This window comes from Gymnoscopelus braueri (assembly GCF_963280865.1).
Source record: "Gymnoscopelus braueri genome assembly, chromosome: 8".
NCBI lineage: Eukaryota > Metazoa > Chordata > Actinopteri > Myctophiformes > Myctophidae > Gymnoscopelus > Gymnoscopelus braueri.
Genome location: NC_137609.1, coordinates 42806745 through 42822929, shown reverse-complemented (window position 1 = coordinate 42822929; position 16185 = coordinate 42806745). Strand labels below are relative to the sequence as shown.

At 42.1% G+C, this 16185-nt stretch overlaps 1 protein-coding gene across 1 annotated transcript in view; it reads left to right on the top strand.

Moving 5' to 3' along the window:
- The window catches only part of LOC308091088 (actin-binding LIM protein 3-like), a gene marked incomplete at its 3' end in the record, with an annotated part of 92886 nt that overhangs the window by 19637 nt on the left and 57064 nt on the right, over positions 1-16185 (top strand). The window contains exons 3-5 of the mRNA XM_080436425.1: positions 9381-9564; positions 11226-11338; positions 15654-15780. Of these exons, the coding sequence (XP_080292551.1) occupies positions 9381-9564; positions 11226-11338; positions 15654-15780 (424 nt within the window). The remainder of the gene's footprint in view (positions 1-9380; positions 9565-11225; positions 11339-15653; positions 15781-16185) is intronic.

Sequence of the window (16185 nt, the reverse complement as noted above, 5' to 3'; positions counted from 1 at the left end):
TATTATTAAAGATCGGGGGTCGAGTTAGCAAAAGAAGTTGGACTGTTTTCGATGTAGTGAGTCACGGGGGCCACAGGTGGTCATTGAAGTGAGTCCTATGAAATTGAATGGGTCCCCAATATAATGTGTTTTTTGACAAATTGTAGTGTTTAACAGGCAATGTAGAGCGAGGCACTCATGGTAGACTGAGCACATGCTGAGACAGGGAGGGGGGCAGACTTTCGGAGCAGAAAATATAATTGCAATTGTTTGTTGGCCAGCAGTATAGTTTCCAGCTACTTCTTTTGAATCTACAGGGTAACACTATTTATTTTATAGCGATATAAACGTAAAATGATTGCACACTTGCAAAATCATGGCACAGACGATCACACTTCAGGTTGGTGTTATGTTGAAACTTGTATCCTTGTAGAAAAGTGCTACCCCAAGCATCTGCAGACGGTAATAAATGCTATTCTATGATTTCAACACAGATTTGTTGTTCATATAGCGTAGCATTAGCAGGGTAAGCTACTGTACGATGCGTCCCGTGGACTCATCAATGGTGAGGTTAGTGCATTTCTTTCTTAATAATATGTGTCAGGTAGGTGGGACGCGCAGTGTTCAACATCACTGCTTTAACCCATTAAGTCTGTCATTTTAGATTTTAACCATTATCTTATACTTTTTTAAAACATTATCCTATTCAAAAATAGCAGATATACAAGCTCAAAACTTTGAATATGTATATTTTTAAAGCGAACATTTTTAACTCAACTCTTTGCTTCTGGGGATTCTACAAATGTCTTCTAAATCCTAACTTATGTTGCTATAATCAGTGGTTCTCAAACTCTTTCCTGTCAAGGGCCCCCAAATTGATATGCTTCTCAAAATATGTTGTTCCAGGGACCCACCAGAAGCAAACATTTGAGTTAAAGATGTTCGCTTTAAAAACAAATATATATAAAGATTAAGATTTACACACATTTTCACGATTTAAAAAGCCAAAGTATAAAATAATGGTTAAAGTGGTTACACAGATGCGTTCCCGGTTTTAATGGGTTAACAGAGCACAGCGTTAACAGAGTACAGAGCACTCTGTACTCTGTACTCTGTGGCTGGCCACAGAGTACTCTGTCGGCTCAAACTGCAGACAGGCACCACGTAGCCACAAAGGTTGAATAGTAGCCTTGTGAACCAACGGCCATGTGGCCCCATAGGTCAGGAGCCTACATGTATCTCCTGTTTCTGTAGCGTGAGGCAGTACACCGCCTGGACATGATGCTAGTATTTCACAGGGCCCCCAATCAAACTCTTGGTGCTGAGTGCCAAGCAGGGAGGCATTGGGTACCATTTTTATTTTTATTCGTCTTTGGTATATGACTCGCCCGGGGATCGAACCCCGACCTCCCAGTCTCAGGACACTCTTAACCACAAGGCCACTGAGCAAAGGATGAATAGGCACTGTCTTATCTAGTCTGGCTCCTGAACGAGGACCAGTCATAACATTTTGTATTCAGATTCTGTGTTTCTTTAGTGATGAAAACATTGTATAACGTACTGTAGGTTAGATAACCCAGATTGGACAGAGTTCTGTAACTCTAGCCCCCAGTTTGGGAATTAGGGATGTCTGTTGTTTCCCTTAAAAAAATCGTTTTCCCTTTTAGTGCGGTGTAAACAGAGAGGAGCCAGATTAGATTTTATGTAATGGTCCCCCTGTGTACTGTATGGGGCATTTCACTGCACAATCATAAAATATTTACAATTCACAATTAAGGTGCTTTCCTGGTGCTCATGTCCATTCAATTGAGTTATGCAATCAAGAGCAATACATCATTAAGACACAGAAAAGGATAGCGCTTTTTTAAAAGGGCCCCAGTGGATCTGTGTGGCCGTTTGCCAGAAAAGTGGGTTGTTTGAAATGTCAAATGATAAATAGCATTCTCGAGCATTTTTTAGCACTTCAGCTGCTCTTGAACATTGTTGTCTCTAGACAATAAAAACATGGTGGCTTCTAGGTCTTTAATGAACCAAAAGTAAGCAATTATTTCAGCGTCAGCCTACTGTCAAGGTAGCGACAATGTTCTCCACTTTAATGTGTCTTTATTGTCTTTACCGCTTTAATTTGACCCTGAAAGAGTGCAATAAATTAGACAGACAAACTACTATACTATCTCTCTCTCTCACGCACACACGCACGCGCACGCACGCACGCACACACACACACAAACACACACACACACACACACACACGCACGCACGCACGCACGCACGCACGCACGCACACGCACACACACGCACACACACGCACACACACATGCTCATTGAGCCACTTAACAAGCTGGCTCAGATCAGGTCATATCCATTCACTCCACTGGGCTTATGGCCATTATCTTGATTAGAGTTGAGACAGCCTATTCTCTGATGCTTTAAACCGCAGGATGCTGCAGAGTTGGCTCCCTTTGCATATTACCACAGATTTTAATATCATGTCATACTGGGACTGGGAGGCTGTGTTTCTGAGCGCACTGAGCTGCAGAGCAAGGCAACTAAAGGGTGATTTAGGGGCTGTGTCCACCGATGCGTTCTTATCTCTCCCTTATGCAGGTGTAATGCATGATACGACATCGTGCTCTGTGGCTTGTATACAAACTGGCTGAGCAGGCCGAGTTGACATACATTTGGGATTAAGATGCTAAGAGAAAAAGCCTCTGAGTGAGTGTAAAAGAGGGTTCAATATTGCGGCATTGAAGTCAGCAGCTTCTGGTTGAAAGCGCACACAGTGGTGGAAAGTAACTAAGTACATTTACTCAAGTACTGTACTTAAATACTATTTTGAGGTATTTGTACTTTACTTGAGTATTTCCAATTTCTAATACTTTTACTTCCACTCCACTACATCTCAGAGGAAAATATTGTACTTTTACACCACTACAATTATTTGAAAACTTTAGTTACTAGTTTGAAGATTTGTATTATTGTTACATACATTAACCACTTCAGCCCTATGTACTGTATACTTAGGCTATTTGTGAGCTTGTAGATCGGCTATTTTCAAATGGCCGATATAGGGCATCGTTGCTACCTTGACAGTAGGCTGAAGTGGGTTATTGTATGTTTTGTAATAATAATCAAAATCTACAATGTAGTACTAGTACTAGTAACTAAAGATTTCAAATAATTGTAGTGGAGTAAAAGTACAATATTTGCCTCTGAGAAGTAGTGGAGTAGAAGCAAAAGTATTGGAAATTGGAAATACTCGAGTAAAGTACAAATACCTCAAAATTGTACTCAAGTACAATACTTGAGTACATGTACTTAGTTACTTTTCACCACTGTGCATTGTGTAGCAATAGCATACACCAAGTCAACGGTACAGGTCTGAATGCTTGACCCCTTCAGAGAGGGGATCAGGTGGCTCTTTTTATGCTGTGGGGGGGGGGGGGGCATGATTTGGACCCACATGTGCCCTTAGAGGGAAGGGTCACTGCTAATCAATACAAAGTTATTCTGTGTGATCACCTCTATCCTATGATAGAAACATCTCTATCCTGTTGGGAGTGGTCTCTTCCAGAATGACAAGGCTCCTGTCTACAGGGGTCAATAGGTCACCGAAAGGTTTGCTGAGTATGAAGACTTTGTGAATAATATGCTATATGACCTTCACGGTCACCAGGTCTCGTCCCAGTTGAACAGATGTGTAAAGTAACTAAGTAAATTTACTTAAGTACTGTACTTGAGTACACTTTTGCAGGATTGTTTTACTTTACTGGAGTGTTTCCCATTTTCAATACTTTTACTTCTACTCCACTATAGAGGCAAATATTGTACTTTTACTCCACTACAATTATTTGACAGCGTTACTAGTTACTTTGCAAATTTAGATTATTATCACAAAACATACATGAACCACTTCAGCCCTATATACATTTCGGCCATTTGAAAATAGCCGATCTACAAGCTCACAATGCGTCGCGATGCGACGCATTGTGAGCTCGTAGATCTGCTATTTTCAAAAGATTTCTATACATTTTGAACTTGTGAAACGGGACACTCTGCACAATGAGTACGTTCTACTTTTGGTACGTTTAAGTACATTTTAATACAAATAATAATTTTATACTTTTACTCAAGTGAATTTTGAATACCTTAACATTTACTTGTAACATAGTATTTCTACATTGCAGTATTGATGCTTTTACTTAAAGTAAAACATTAGACTACTTCTTCCACCACTGCAGTTGAACACCTGTGTTAGACATCCCTCTCCACCACCACCATCAAAACACCAACTGAGGGAATGGCTTTCGTTAGAATGGTGTTCCATCCCTCCAGTAGAGTTCAGAGACTTGTACAATCTATCTATGCCAAGGCACTTTGAAACGGTTCTGGAGGCTCTATAAGACACTTTATATTGGGTCTTCCTTTCATTTGTCACCTGTCTGTGTGCGTTATACTCTATATACTGTATATGAATAAAAGTCAGTGGACACTTTCTAAGTGTTAGAAAAGTGAGTTTAGAAAGTACATCTTTTTTCTTTTGGTTAAGGATTTAGGTTAGGGGTAATTATCTTCTTTATTAGTCAGTTCTTTTTACTACATTGTAAACCGGCACCCTGAAGTCATTTTTGCACTAATAAAAGAAAGAAGACAAAAAAGAGGTTGGAGTCTCTGCTAAAAAACGAAAATAAAAGCAATTCACTTTTGAGACTACCGTTGTCCTCCATTATTATGTTACCTTCCTTACCCTAGACAGGGGGTCGGAACATTAGTGTCTCTAATTAGTGCCCCTGGTTCCATTGAATAGAAATCGTAATGCTGCAGTTACAATGGCATTCTAGTCTAGACAATTGTCTGCTTCCAATTTTGTGCCCCCGTCCATCCGTGTTTGTGTGTGCTCCCTGGAGGGCTGACAGAACCAGTTGCCCACACTTTTCACATCGGCCCGTTATAGCGCCACCAGCCATATTCCATCCTGATTGGCTAAGATTGCCATCTAAAGTTTGCAGAAGTGGTCCGTTTTGAACAAAATGCCTCTAATCATGAACGCAGCGTCCGATTGCTGTGAAACGCACACACATTCCCAATAGGCCTTTTCACATTGGACTATTATAGCGCCACCAGCAGGCCGATCTTTGCTAAACAATTTTTTTTTCTCTCTACAGATTTTGTCCAAACATCACGCAAATCGGTACACATTATCTCTATAGTCATGTGATCAAGACGGATCTGTCACATTTTTCATATTCCATACTGATTTGCTAAGACTGGCATCCAAAGTTTGTGCAATAACTTCATCAATACTTCATCAACATTATCCCCCTCAACTTCTACAGATTCCACACCTATAATGACTGAATTACAAACATCGCTGGCCCACAATAACCTACCTGACCTGGTGGAGACCTGTGCTCCGAGGAGCACTTTGTCTTGTTTTGGCAATGACAAACAATGAACACCGTGTTGTTGTTTTAATTAAGAAATCCAATAAAAAATAAACAAAATGCTACCTTTCCTATAAATAGACCAGTGGCGGCCTCAGGCTATCTGAGAGGCAAGGGCAAATGTTTTTTTTTAAAGGCACCCAGCTGTATGTGGTGATGCATCAGTTGAGATGCATTTATGGCAAAACAGCTCCAAACCCTGATTTAATAAAAAATTACTTTATTATGTGACTACTACAACTCTGTAATGAAACACACAGGGAACTCTTAACTATTTAACCATTGATTTCACAAACACACGTGAGCTTATTAACTCTCTGGCCAGGGTACTGTACATAGATTGTTACATAATCATCAATGCTGAATTGGGCTTTGTCGATGATGCTGCTGCCTTGGCCTTCCCATTTACACTGGTCAAAACCAGTTTTGGTCTGCTTTTTGTCTAGTGCCGCTAGCCCATCATACTATCCAGAGTAGGTGGCCAGCAGTGGCGTAAAGTAACTAAGTACATTTACTCAAGTACTGTACTTAAGTGCAATTTTGAGGTACTTTTACTGGAGTATTTCCAATTGTCTATACTTTTACTTCTACTCCACTACATCTCAGAGGCAAATATTGTACTTTTACTCCACTACAATTATTTTCAAAACTTTAGTTACTAGTTACTTGCCAGATATACATTATTATAAAACATAACCACTTTAGCCCTATTTTATACCTAGACTATTTGAAAATAGCAGATCTACAAGCTCACAACGGGTCGCATCGCAATGCGTTGTGAGCTTGTAGATCTGCTTTTTTCAAACATTTTAGTACTTTTACTTTTGGTACTTTAGTAAATTTTTTATACCAATACTTTTGTACTTTTACTTAAGTAAAACATTCGAGTACTTTTTCCACCGCTGGTGGCCAGAAGGTAAATAATAGCAGAGCCTGTAAGCAGGCTGGCCTCTTGGATGGAAAATGTCAGGAGGAAGCGCTGGCAACCTGCCTCCTCCTCTATCTGGTTGACCTCATTCATTTCTGGGAACACACCAATACAATGCAGAGGAACATGACACCTGTCAGGGCAAAGGTGTAGTTTGGTGAGAAGCTGTTGCTGGCCAGGATACCGACCGCCAGGCCCAGGTAGCAGCATGCAGGCTGACATGAAGTTGAAGAGCAGAGCCTTCTCGATGCTCATGCCAGTGCACAGCAAGATGGCAAAGTCACCCAGCTCGTGACCAAGCTGGTTCCAAAACGCAGTAACGAGGCAGTAAAGCCTGTGACTCTTATCTGAAAGGCCCAACTGAAGGACACTGAGATAACACAGGTTGAGTGGCGACAACAATTTCTGTGCTTTTGCTTTTTAGTTCTCTGAAAACATGTTTTCAATTAGACAAAGAATTTTGCTGAACATTATCATTGGGGCATGGGTGGAAGGTGCTTCAGTCACAGAGACTGCTTAAATGGCTAGTGTATCAGTAGGAACACTGAAGTGACAAATCAAATGGACCACAATGGAAAAAAGCCTCTGGCTTTTTGTATCATTCATTTGGCGTGCTTCTAACTCGTTGTAGTGCCTGTGCCTTTAAAATTGTTGAGTATTCGATCAATCAAACATTGCAATTTATGAGAAAGTCATCAGTAAATGAGGTCGGAAATTGTGGTTGAAATCGTATTCGATGACTGTGATGCATTAGTGAAATCATTTATTATAATTTTTTGATATTTTCTGGGGGCTTTTCTGCCTTTATTTACAGTGTATATAGTGTACATGGACAGGAATCAGGGAGAGAGAAATGGGGAGAGACATCAAAGATCATTCGAGGATGGTACTTGAACCCGCGATGCGCTGTCAGGCTATATTAGAGCCTAAGTGCCCGGACCGCTAGGCCAGCGGCCTGGGGATTATTAGTGAAATATGGATGGAAAAGCAACAGAAGAGCAACAGACTCCTTTTATTAGCGATATTTGACCTTTTTATGTTATTTAATCTCTTTGCACTCCTAATGCAAAGTAATAAAGGCTTCTTCTGCTCCTTTAAGCTGAAACACACACCACACCACATCCACAGAGACTACACAAACCAGCCACTCAGCACACACACACACACACACACACACACACACACACACACACACACACACACACACACACACACACACACACACACACACACACACACACACACACACACACACGCACAAACATCTCTCAACAGAGACCGGACCACAAGCAATCACTTAGCTGACAGACTTTGCTTTGGCTAAATGAAAGCTATTTATCATACTGTCAATGCACATGTGTGTGCACGTACCGTACACAGTTGGTGTAACACACATGTACACATGCCCATATGCCCACATGCATTTACAGGCACATACTCGCACATACTGTAGAAATACACATTCCTACTGTTTGTATCACAAAGCAGTAAAAGGGATGCTGTAATCCATAATCTCTCTCATACACTGTACACGGGGCGCACACGCGCTCACACACTAGCATAACATATATTGTAGTTCTGTGTAGAGATTAAGTAGTGTAATAAAGCAGATTATATGGCCACTCATTTAATCCTTCAGAGACGATTATGGCGATTATGGCGGTAACCCGCTAAAGGTCAAGGATAACAGATTGCACGAAAGCCACCATGCCCCCCCCCCCCCACACACACATGACAACCCAGCAGAGGGTGAAACTGCTAGATTAACAGATTAATACCGGGGTGGTTGCTAGTACAGTACTTTCTCACACCAACACCAAGGTGTGTGAAGAGCTGCTGTTTCTTTGTTATGTGTAGGTCTGACTCAGAATGAGTCTGCGTGTGTCTGTGAATCGTAACACTTAAACCAAACGTCACAAGGCATGGATCACAACTTTATACTACGTGAGATTGTTTATCAAGGTAGTACAGAATAAGCTGGGAAAGGGTGCCTGCTGGCCTAGCGGTCACGGTGCGTCGGTGCCTACCACATAGGCTGGTAATCCAGCTTGGCAGCGCGTCGCCGGATCGACTCCCGATCCCGATGACCTTTTCTGCATGTCACCCCCCCCCCATCCCTCTCCCCATTTCCTGTCAGCCTACTTTCCTATCAATAAAGGCAGAAACTTTACTTAAAGATAAAACTGATCACTATGTTGGTCCTTAGGGTTTGAGGTCAGCTTGCAGACAGACCCTGATGAAGACCTTCTCATAATGTGTTGCCTTGCTCAAAATAAATCCTATATTTTTTCACCAAAGACGCGAGTGCCTTGGAATTATTAAGTCTGCAGTCCACACCTTTTTGGAATAAAGCAGAACTTCTTTGAAAACCCTTTTTTGTTCAGCTGCTGGTTGTTCCGTTTGGTACTTGGTTGCTTTGGTTTAATTGGGGTGAGATGGGGGTTGACTCTGGATTCTTTGGCTTGGAGTCCCCCAACCCCAACCCCCCCGGTGTGAGTAACCTGAGGCAGAGAACAGGGAGAGAGAGACACAGAGAGACAGAAGGATAGAGAGGGTGAAGGAGGGATGTGAAAGGCTGAAGCATGAATGGGAGTCAGTCCTGTTCTGTTCTGTGTGAACTGGAAATCGGGAGGAGTTTGACAAAGTGTGATCAAGTGTGTTCCTTCCCGTCAAACCTCATAACCTCATTTTTTTTGCTATGTTGATGAATTGAATACAATAGGACCACAATGGAAACAAGTCCTCAGGACTTTTTTGTGTTATCCTTTTAGCCCAAATGTATGACTGTACCTTGTGCTGTTTACATTTCTGTCTAATTAAGTATTCTTCAATCAATCAATCAATAACTCCATAACATATCATGTACCACCCCTTCTTCTTTCATCTCTTGTCCCACACTCCCTCCATGTAGTTCAATTCCACCAGGTATCTCCACATGTAAGTTACGTTATATGAAGTCTACTACAATATTGTGAGATAAACAACCAACTCGTCTCTCTCTCTGTCTCTCTGTCTCTCTCTCTCTCCAGTGTGTGGCTGTGACCTGGTGCAGTCAGGTTTCTTCCACCAGGCCGGTGAGTACATCTGCACAGAGGACTACCAGAGACTGTATGGGACCCAGTGTGACAGCTGCAACCAGTACATCACGGGGGAGGTGGTGTCCGCCATGGGCAGAACCTACCACCCTCACTGCTTCATCTGCAGCAAATGCAGGTGTGTGTGTGTGTGTGTGTGTGTGTGTGTGTGTGTGTGTGTGTGTGTGTGTGTGTGTGTGTGTGTGTGTGTGTGTGTGTGTGTGTGTGTGTGTGTGTGTGTGTGTGTGTGTGTGTGTGTGTGTGTGTGTAATTTATATCACTATACTTGTAAAGGTCAAATTGTCAAAAAGAATAAAGTCTGCACACTGGGTCATGCTCCAAAGCGTAAACATTTATCTGGTTCCTTTACACGTCCAATAATGGTGTAAAGCAGAGCCTTGTATTAGAGAGTTCTGCCAATGAGGGGGCATAAACGGCGCCGGTCACGTGGTTCATGTAAACTGCAAATAGTTACAAACGCTCATAGACTCCAAAGCATTCCGTAAACTTCCGGTTTAGGGCTTTGTCACTATTCGCTAATAGACGGCTATGTTGAAGACCTGCAATTTTTTTTATATTACTCCTTCAGATTTTATCAAAATTTCACGCAAATCGGTACACATGATCTATATAGTCATGTGATCAAGACGGATCTGTTTTTCATATTTCATCCTGATTGGCATCTAAAGGAGTGGAGTGGCCCGTTTTGAACAAAATGCCTCAAATCATGAACGCAGCGTCCGATTGCAGTGAAGTTTTGCACGCACATTCACACTACGTTGAGGAACAAATGCCACCCTTTTAACATTGCCCTATTATAGCGCCACCAGGAGGCCGATTTTTGCTAAACATTTTCTTTTTATATTACTCCTACGAATTTTGTCCAAGCATAATGCAAATTGGTACACATTATCTCTATAGTCAATTGATCAAGACGGTTCTGTCCGATTTTTCATATTCCATCCTGATTGGCGAATTCCGAGCATTGCTGGCCCACAATAACCTGGCGGAGACCTGTGCTCCGAGGAGCACTTTTTCTAGTTCTTTTGGGATTTTGACCTCAGCCCAGCACCTGGTTTTAGTGAGTGGATGTGCGTGCTTTATTGTTTGTTTCTACGGTCAAAATGTTCTCACAGTTATAGTACAATTTGACAGGGTTAGGATTAAGCTTTTAGAGATTTGGTTTAGGGGTTGAGATTGGAGTTTATGCCTCATTTATACTTAGTTGCGTGCTGGTGTCACACACTAGAAATAGCAGATCTATCTCAGCAGCTCACCATGTGCTGTGGCGCGTTGTGAACATGTACATGTAGATCTGCTATTTTTGGTACGTGGCACAGACTCTTAAAGGAGGAGTTCACCCAAAAAATGACTTATTTTCTATCAATTGCACACCCCATGAAGCCTTGAATTCATGGATTTATTTTTGTTTTTGTCGCATTCCTAAGCCAATAATTTGATGACCGGGTGTATTTCCGGTAGGAGACACAAAGAATCTACTTTGTGTCTCCTACCGGATACATTAGCCGGTAGAAGACGGGAATCAAATTATTGGTTTAGGAATGTGACAAAAACTAAAAATAATCCATGAATTCAAGGCTTCATGGGGTGTGCAATTGATAGAAAATAAGTCATTTTTGGGGTGAACTACTCCTTTAAAGTTAAATTAACCCATTGTACTTGATGGCTAACGTGTGTGTGTTTATGTGTGTGTGTGTGTGTGTGTGTGTGTGTGTGTGTGTGTGTGTGTGTGTGTGCGTGCGTGTGTGCGTGTGCGTGTGCGTGTGTGTGTGTTTCCAGGAGCCCATTTCCTATTGGAGACAGGGTGACCTTCAGTGGGAAGAAGTGTGTGTGTCAGCACTGCTCGCAAAGTCTGAACACCGACAAGCCCGTCAAGGTCCACGGACCCAGTTGTAAGAAACACACGTACACACGCATGCACACACACACAAACACATGCATGCACACAGTTTGAACAAGATGGCGTTGGACATGGCGACACGTTTGTGGCTCTTTCTCTGCTTTTGGTTTTTACTTCTGCAGCAGCTGCATACCTGAGATTATGACAGAGACACATTACTGAACATGAAAGATGTGTTGATGACAAATGTTAGATCCAACGAACAAACTGTTCTTCCCAATACTGCTGCTAGAAGAACTACTGGTTATAGTATATGTTTTCATGTTTCTCTCTCAGTGGGCACGGTGTAAGTGGAGGCAAAACATTAGCTGAACAAGGTAGACTCAATACATCCAATGCCAAGCGCTGCCTATCAATTTAGTTTGTTTGTTTTTGCGACCCTGGCATCCATAAGAAAACCAGGGACAAGGTCTTCTCGAACACACACCTGACTCACATATCATTCATGCACTAATGGGCTCATTTACGAGAAACCATACCTTATTTTTGTTCTAGTTCCCTAATCTGTTTCTGATTAATGGACATGACAAACCTATAGATATGTATGCATACCTACCACAGATAATCAGTTGGGAACGGGACTCGAACCCACGGTGCGCTGTCAGGCTGCTTATGAGCCTAGGTGCCCGGACCTCTAGGCCAGGTCTGGGCCTTTCTTTGGTTTCTGTTCCAAACAGATAATTCTGATCTGGTCTAGAGCCTCCTACTATATCCAGTAATTTGCACACACATACACGCACACACCGTTTCTGTATCCGCCATAGACCCAGACCAGATCAGCAACTTGCAAAGCGAATTGATCCCAGCCTACTCGCATAACAGCTGCCACTGCCAGTCAAATAAAATCGATGAAGACAACTAATAAAGAAACCAAAGAAACCCTGGAGATGGGTTTTATGCGATAATTTTCCAAGTTAGCGCCATTCTCATTCATTCATATAGTACTCAACAACACAGCTATAGGATAGGTGTATGCATTTTCAGTAGGTGAGTAGCCAGCCTAGCCTACTACCAAAAACTGTGCTACTATTCTGAGGTGATTGCTATAGAATCCTAGCCTGGTAAACCCTCCCTCTGGAAATCTCATTTCCATTTGATTCCAGGAGTGAGTCTGGCCTGATCGCCCATTCTGCAATAGTGGCTGTGGGCTGGAGTTGGGCGGGAGTAATACCGTTGACTGACAACCCCTTCAGCCAATGATCGTTTTTCCCCTTCAGCCAATTGCAGTGCATTTTTACCACCTCCGCGACTAATGTGACGCAACGGGACTTTTGAGATGGCCATGCTCAAAATAGGTTGCCTTATTCGGATACATGCGTGTCACTGCCCGCCCCTGCCGGTTCTCTGAATATTTATTTTTAAATAGGCTCTGTCATGATTAATTGACCACATATATGAAGTTAAACAACTAAATTCTATCCAAACGATATCTTATAAGTAAATTCCGTGCCTCAAAAAAGAAGTTTGAGAGCTTTTTGAAGTTCTAAAACAGCGGAGAAAACTGCCCACAGAAACAATGGCTGCCGTTCGTGTTTGGTCGGCTGCACTCAGGCTGCACTCCGGTCCATTCGGGCTCACTCGAACTCGCCACCTGATTGGCCAACTTTTGCTGTCAATCACAGAACGATGAGCGACGACGCTGATAGGCTCGTTTTTTTGGTAATGCGCTAGAAACGCCCATACAAGCCTTCAGGCCAGACTCACTCCTGGAATCAAATAGAAATGAGATTTCCGGAGGGAGGGTTTACCAGGCTAATAGAATCCAACGCAATATTCCTTGTTTTGCCTCCAGCTGACACTGAGGCGTAAATTATGTAATGAATGAGGTTGGTGCAAAATGGGCCCATTTGCTCTCCAAAAAGGAGAGCACAATTAGACATTTCAAAACTCCTCCTGATCAATTAACCATGGCACTGCTGTGTGAGTCACTCCCCCCAGCTCCCACAGCAATCTTATTGAGCTTCACAGCTTAAATGTGTGATAAGTGAAAAATTGTCTTCCTCACTCCCTTCATTTGCCAGCGGTCATTGCCCATGTCCAAGAACAGATCGATTGGTCAACCCACTGGAGGAGTCAAATAGATGAGAACAGACAGATAAGGACCGACAGACAGACAGACAGACAGACAGACAGACAGACAGACAGACAGACAGACAGACAGACAGACAGACAGACAGACAGACAGACAGAAGGGAGGACAGAGATAATTATCTCATTTTATAGCAGGACAGTAGGATAAAGATGTTTTTTTTATATTGCTGCAATGTATGAGGATATAATTATGTGACTGTTATGTACTTGTATACAAGATGTAACAATAAAGAAAACTTTAACCTTGAGCACGCACGCATGCACGCACGCACACGCACACACACACACACACACACACACACACACACACACACACACACACACACACACACACACACACACACACACACACACACACACTACAGTGTAAAGTTTGTAGCACAGTAGAGTACAACACTAGTTGTTTGCCTGCAGGCAGACTCGTGACCTGAACTGCTTCACTTAAACCACATGCTCAGCACATGCACGCACGCACATTTGCCCGATAACCACACATAATACAAATACTCATGCATGTGCGCGTGCACATAATACTGCACACACACAGGAGTTAGGTCAGACTTTTCACATTGCGAGTGCATTAGGGGAACAGGAGTCAGGACGGAGGAAGGAGGTAGCCAACAACTCCTCCTTGCTGTTTGCCATGCTGGGATTTATCACGAAAACGAATACAGATTTGGTGTGACCTTCAATGGTATAGTGGTTTCCATTAGAACATCACAGTAGTTTAGTTTAGTTTAGTTTATTGCACATTTAAAAAGAATTACATAGGATAAAAACAAAACAAAATGGAAAAAACTATAGTTTTCATAAGGAAAGTAAAAAAAAAACATACGAAAACGAGCTAGCCAATTGTAAAATAAGATTGTGCTTGAAAAACAATGATGGATTGTCTGGAAACAATCTCTGTTGCTCCTGTACAGCCTGTCCAACTGAAACTCTTTCTGATTATTTTAGGTGAGAAATAGTTGCTCAGTCTTGATAAATTTCACTTTTACAATATTTGCAGTTGATAAATTTCACTTTTACAATATTTGCAGTTGCTCAATCTTCTGCATCAATTGCACACTTACAACGCCTAGTTAGACCTGGAACGCATCTGTGTCACTTAAGATTTCTTTGGCAATTCAAAAATAGCAGATATACAAGCTCATAGCGCGGCACCGAGTGCCAACTGTCTGTCTCTCCTACCCTGTCTCCCTCTCAACCATCCAACTGTCTGTCTCTCCTACACTGTCTCCCTCTCAACCATCCAACTGTCTGTCTCTCTTACACTGTCTCCCTCTCAACCATCCAACTGTCTGTCTCTCTTACACTGTCTCACTCTCAGTTTTCCCACCGTCTCAAATTATTAAGAACAACACACAAAGGGCAGTGGAATAGATAAATAAAAGCATTGCAAATGAAGAAGTCATTTCATGCTGGCTGTCTTACATACTCTCCTCCTCTTACATGTTCCAGGGCCAGGTGTCTCTCTATAGGGGTATTCTATCCTCTCAGAAGGAAGTGTGAGCGCTGAGAGGAAGAGGTGGAAAGTGGGCCACTGTAGAAGAAAGAGAAAGGAAGGAGAGAGTGAGAGAGGGGACAAGCGCCTCATGCAGTCTTCTTAATTTCTGCTTTCTGCTTCTCATGCTTTCCCCTTCCCCTCGCCCTTCCATCCTTCTAACCAGTGGTGGAAAAAGTACTCAGATATTTTACTTAAGTAAAAGTATCAATACTGCAATGTAGAAATACTCCGTTGAAGTAAAAGTCCGGAATTCAAAATTGACTTGAGTAGAAGTACAAAAGTATTGTTATCAAAATGTATTTAAAGTAAAAGTAGTAAAATGTTTGAAAATAGCTACAAGATCTACAAGCTCCACAATGCGAAGCGTTGTGAGCTTGTAGATCGGCTATTTTCAAATAGCCTATGTATAAAATAGGGCTGAAGTGGTTAATGTATGTTTTATAATATATTAATTGATAATTGCAAAGTAACTAGTGACTAAAATTTTCAAATAATTGTAGTGGAGTGAAAGTACAATATTTGCCTCTGAGATGTAGTGGAGTAGAAGTAAAAGTACTGAAAATTGGAAATACTCCATTAGAGTAAAACATACCTCAAAATTGTACTTAAGTACAGTACTTTGAGTACATGTACTTAGTTACTTTACACCACTGCTTCTAATGCTCGCATATACCTGCCACCTCCCCTTCCTCTTCTCTTCTTCACTCAGACTGTTCGGGCTGTGGAGAGGAGATTAAACAGGGTCAGTCTCTGCTGGCTCTGGAGAGACAGTGGCACGTGAGCTGTTTCAAATGCCACACCTGCGGCTGCACACTCACCGGGGAATACATCAGCAAGTATGTGCATGTGCTGTACAATCAGTACACCTGTGCTGCATGTTATCACGCTCGTTTACCAAATGACTCTTCTCTTCTCTTCTCTTCTCTTCTCTTCTCTTCTCTTCTCTTCTCTTCTCTTCTCTTCTCTTCTCTTCTCTTCTCTTCTCCTCTTCTCTTCTCTTCCTTTGGAAGGAATAGTGCTTGCTAATCTAGACATATATGACATATATGAACTACTTAAGCCCTATTTTAGTAGTATTTTATACTCAGGCTATTTCAAATGGCCAATCTACAAGCTCACAATGCGTTTCTCACGGTGCAACACGTTGTGAGCTCGTCAATCTGCAATTGTTTTGCAGGTTGTTCCCCCCATAATTAGCCTCGTTCCCAGCCTTACTCATCTGCATAGAGAACAGCCTGGTC